The sequence below is a fragment of the Salmo trutta genome, chromosome 7 (assembly GCF_901001165.1).
Source record: "Salmo trutta chromosome 7, fSalTru1.1, whole genome shotgun sequence".
NCBI classification, from domain to species: Eukaryota; Metazoa; Chordata; class Actinopteri; order Salmoniformes; family Salmonidae; genus Salmo; species Salmo trutta.
Window position 1 is genome coordinate 53577921 of NC_042963.1, and position 5545 is coordinate 53583465.

The 5545-nt window shown below is 50.7% G+C and overlaps 1 protein-coding gene across 1 annotated transcript in view; it reads right to left on the minus strand.

Moving 5' to 3' along the window:
- pik3c2g (phosphatidylinositol-4-phosphate 3-kinase catalytic subunit type 2 gamma) overlaps positions 1-2087 on the minus strand; it is a gene marked incomplete at its 3' end in the record, with an annotated part of 31355 nt that extends 29268 nt beyond the window's left edge. The window contains 2 exon segments of the mRNA XM_029759432.1: positions 307-583; positions 1828-2087. Coding sequence (XP_029615292.1) covers positions 307-536 — 230 coding nt within the window.
- Positions 2088-5545: the final 3458 nt, after the last annotated feature.

The window sequence follows — 5545 nt, forward strand, 5'->3', positions numbered from 1 at the left end:
GCTAATTATCATATAAGAATTAGATGCTTACATTTGTCCTATTTCACACATGTACAAGTGCGAATTGTAATTGTGTTATTTTGCATATCCAACTCCCCCTGAGAATGGTGTCAGAGCCAGGGATCAGCAATTATAGAGCAATTATGTTTAAGTAGCTTGCTCAAGGGCACATAAACAGATTTTTCACCTATGGGGCTTCTGGGATTTCAACAAGTGACCTTTCGGTTACTGGCCCAACGCTCCTAATCACTAGGCTACCTGCTGCCCTTGTCCATGGCAGGTGAACATTAAAACCATTCAACATACCTGGGTCTCAGGTAGGAATTTGGGTTGGGGACCCCTCCACCCACCTCCTGGGTGTTAGGGTTAGGGTCATTGGAGCTCCTATTGCCTCCGCCCTGGGACCAGAGAGGGGAGCGGGGTTGGGGCTGGGGACTGGGCAGGGACAGGGCCGAGAGGGAGTTGTACAGATCCCATTCCTCCTCCTCTGGAAAGACAGGCTCCAGACCAGCTAAGTCTTCCTGGTATCGTTCCATGAGGCACGCTGGGAAAAAGTTGTCTTCTTGTCTCTGTGAGTCATAATCTGTAATCAGAAGGATTGATTGGGTACTAAAGTAAAGACATGCAACTCCTGTCTGTCTGTCTGTCTGTCTGTCTGTCTGTCTGTCTGTCTGTCTGTCTGTCTGTCTGTCTGTCTGTCTGTCTGTCTGTCTGTCAGACTTCACAACTCAATGACCAATCAGTGTACTCAGTTCAGTCCATGGCATGTTGAACTCTGGGATGTTGTGTGGTAAAGAAAGAAATAAATAGGTGGGTAAACCCTAATACAAAACAAATACAAATCAGATGCCACAGCTCAGTGGCGAATCAGTGGACTCTGTGTTCACTCTGTGGCATGTTGAAGTCATGGTGTCATCAAAGAGTGTATTGTAAATACTTCCAATCCAAATATGTAGTATGACATTCACCAAATAACTGAAGAGTCCCTTACAAAAAAAAAACAAAGATTGCAGTCAGAGTGCAGTACAAGTGCAGTACAATGAAGTATAACTGCAGTATGCTGCAAATGCTGCATCCAAAATAACACTGTTTTTGTTTTACTACAGTAATTTTGCAGTGTGTTACTGCAGTTACAGTGCAGTTATTCTGTAATTATTGAGTCCAAAATACCACAGGCAGTTAGTGCACTTTACTGCAGTTTCAAAACTGCATTATATTTAACTGCAATATTATTTTGTAAAGGCTATGCTACAGAGCTAGTCGTGACACACTTGTTGTACCGTTTCAATTGTCTTCACAATTGTTTGACACTGATACACTCTACACCTAAGTATTTCCCGACAACAACTAAAAAAACCAGAGACATTTTTTTTGTATGTAGACTACTTCTGCAGCACAAACTGACAATATTACTAAACCATCATTTCAGTTAGTCTAATAATTAACAGACTTTTCAAAAGGTTAACAGGACATTTTACCAGAGGCCGTTTCAGATCGCTGTTCTTTGAGACTGTCGGATAGAATAAAGTTCAAACCCATTATTTTGAAGAAACCACTATTTACATGTTTTTACTGACCACAGAGCGGGACATTTGGGTCAGCATGATCCATATTTAACAATAACACAATCATACATTTGTTATAATTTCCAGACAAGATAAACGCAGGCACAGATCATATTTCTGCACGCAAAAAAAAAAACTGGAAAATAATATTTATGGCTCAAGTTCCAATAGTTCAAAAAATAAAATAATTAAACAACGTTAAAAACTGTTTAAGAAACATAATTGTGTGAAATGTATATCGTTATTCATGTGAGAGTCTTACCGTCAGAACTCCGACATTGTCACAGCACAGTAGGCTACCTGTTAGGGTGAAGGTATGAAGGTATGAAGGTATGCACCGTATGCACCGTAGACGACTGTGTGTCAATCATCAAGTCAAACTACTATCAAAGTATAGGATCGTTTCTTGGATCGGTTTCCCCGGATACGAGAATTCTAATCATAGCTCTCGGTAATAACAAAGTGCTCGAATGCGCGCTCTCCTCGACTTGTCTTCACGGTCGCGCGTAACGGACGTGAAAAGTGTGATATTTAGTCGAGTCACTTTTGGTTCATGAGGAACTCTCTCTTTGGGGTGCAACCAGTCCCTCTAGTGGAATGAAATAAACATGACCAATAGTGAACAAATCTGCCTAAATTGGTGGTAGACGGAGAGAAGGCTACTACAGCTGTCCATTACGTAGGCTATTTGTATGAATACTTTAACAGAACATATATTTATGAATCATTCTGTACTGTATAGCTTGCCCTGAATAGCCTATTCTATTCTATATACATTTTTTAAAATATTTATTTTACTAGGCAAGTCAGTAAAAAACAAATTCGTATTTTCAATGACGGCCTAGGAATAGTGGGTTAACTGCCTTGTTCAGGGGGCAGAACGACAGATTTTTACCTTGTCAGCTCAGGGATTTGATCTTGCAACCTTTCGGTTACTAGTCCAACACTCTAACCACTAGGCTACCTGCCGCCCCTCCACTCTAACCACTAGGCTACCTGCCTCCCCTCCACTCTAAGCACTAGACTACCTGCCACCCCTCCACTCTAACCACTAGGCTACCTGTCACCCCTCCACTCTAACCACTAGGCTACCTGCCTCCCCTCCACTCTAACCACTAGGCTACCTGCCGCCCCTCCACTCTAACCACTAGGTTACCTGCCACCCCTCCACTCTAACCACTAGGCTACCTGTCACCCCTCCACTCTAACCACTAGGCTACCTGCCTCCCCTCCACTCTAACCACTAGGCTACCTGCCGCCCCTCCACTCTAACCACTAGGCTACCTGCCTCCCCTCCACTCTAACCACTAGACTACCTGCCTCCCCTCCACTCTAACCACTAGACTACCTGCCTCCCCTCCACTCTAACCACTAGGCTACCTGCCTCCCCTCCACTCTAACCACTAGACTACCTGCCACCCCTCCACTCTAACCACTAGGCTACATGCCTCCCCTCCACTCAACCACTAGGCTACCTGCCTCCCCTCCACTCTAACCACTAGGCTACCTGCCTCCCCTCCACTCTAACCACTAGGCTACCTGCCTCCCCTCCACTCTAACCACTAGGCTACCTGCCTCCCCTCCACTCTAACCACTAGGCTACCTGTCACCCCTCCACTCTAACCACTAGACTACCTGCCTCCCCTCCACTCTAACCACTAGGCTACCTGCCTCCCCTCCACTCTAACCACTAGACTACCTGCCTCCCCTCCACTCTAACCACTAGGCTACCTGCCGCCCCTCCACTCAACCACTAGGCTACCTGCCTCCCCTCCACTCTAACCACTAGGCTACCTGCCGCCCCTCCACTCTAACCACTAGGCTACCTGCCGTCCCTCCACTCTAACCACTAGGCTACCTGCCGCCCCTCCACTCTAACCACTAGGCTACCTGCCGTCCCTCCACTCTAACCACTAGGCTACCTGCCTCCCCTCCACTCTAACCACTAGGCTACCTGCCTCCCCTCCACTCTAAGCACTAGACTACCTGCCACCCCTCCACTCTAACCACTAGGCTACATGCCTCCCCTCCACTCAACCACTAGGCTACCTGCCTCCCCTCCACTCTAACCACTAGGCTACCTGCCTCCCCTCCACTCTAACCACTAGGCTACCTGCCTCCCCTCCACTCTAACCACTAGGCTACCTGCCTCCCCTCCACTCTAACCACTAGGCTACCTGCCTCCCCTCCATTCTAACCACTAGGCTACCTGCCGCCCCTCCACTCTAACCACTAGGTTACCTGCCACCCCTCCACTCTAACCACTAGGCTACCTGTCACCCCTCCACTCTAACCACTAGACTACCTGCCTCCCCTCCACTCTAACCACTAGACTACCTGCCTCCCCTCCACTCTAACCACTAGGCTACCTGCCTCCCCTCCACTCTAACCACTAGACTACCTGCCACCCCTCCACTCTAACCACTAGGCTACATGCCTCCCCTCCACTCAACCACTAGGCTACCTGCCTCCCCTCCACTCTAACCACTAGGCTACCTGCCTCCCCTCCACTCTAACCACTAGGCTACCTGCCTCCCCTCCACTCTAACCACTAGGCTACCTGCCACCCCTCCACTCTAACCACTAGGCTACCTGCCTCCCCTCCACTCTAACCACTAGGCTACCTGCCACCCCTCCACTCTAACCACTAGGCTACCTGCCACCCCTCCACTCTAACCACTAGGCTACCTGCCTCCCCTCCACTCTAACCACTAGGCTACCTGCCACCCCTCCACTCTAACCACTAGGCTACCTGCCACCCCTCCACTCTAACCACTAGGCTACCTGCCACCCCTCCACTCTAACCACTAGGCTACCTGCCACCCCTCCACTCAACCACTAGGCTACCTGCCTCCCCTCCACTCTAACCACTAGGCTACCTGCCACCCCTCCACTCTAACCACTAGGCTACCTGCCACCCCTCCACTCAACCACTAGGCTACCTGCCTCCCCTCCACTCTAACCACTAGGCTACCTGCCACCCCTCCACTCTAACCACTAGGCTACCTGCCACCCCTCCACTCTAACCACTAGGCTACCTGCCTCCCCTCCACTCTAACCACTAGGCTACCTGCCACCCCTCCACTCTAACCACTAGGCTACCTGCCACCCCTCCACTCTAACCACTAGGCTACCTGCCACCCCTCCACTCTAACCACTAGGCTACCTGCCACCCCTCCACTCTAACCACTAGGCTACCTGCCACCCCTCCACTCTAACCACTAGGCTACCTGCCACCCCTCCACTCTAACCACTAGGCTACCTGCCACCCCTCCACTCAACCACTAGGCTACCTGCCTCCCCTCCACTCTAACCACTAGGCTACCTGCCTCCCCTCCACTCTAACCACTAGGCTACATGCCTCCACTCCACTCTAACCACTAGGCTACCTGCCACCCCTCCACTCTAACCACTAGGCTACCTGCCTCCCCTCCACTCTAACCACTAGGCTACCTGCCTCCCCTCCACTCTAACCACTAGGCTACCTGCCTCCCCTCCACTCTAACCACTAGGCTACCTGCCTCCCCTCCACTCTAACCACTAGGCTACCTGCCTCCCCTCCACTCTAACCACTAGGCTACCTGCCGCCCCTCCACTCTAACCACTAGGCTACCTGCCACCCCTCCACTCTAACCACTAGGCTACCTGCCTCCCCTCCACTCTAACCACTAGGCTACCTGCCGTCCCTCCACTCTAACCACTAGGCTACCTGCCACCCCTCCACTCTAACCACTAGGCTACCTGCCACCCCTCCACTCTAACCACTAGGCTACCTGCCTCCCCTCCACTCTAACCACTAGACTACCTGCCTCCCCTCCACTCTAACCACTAGGCTACCTGCCACCCCTCCACTCTAACCACTAGGCTACCTGCCACCCCTCCACTCTAACCACTAGGCTACCTGCCGCCCCTCCACTCTAACCACTAGGCTACCTGCCACCCCTCCACTCTAACCACTAGGCTACCTGCCTCCCCTCCAC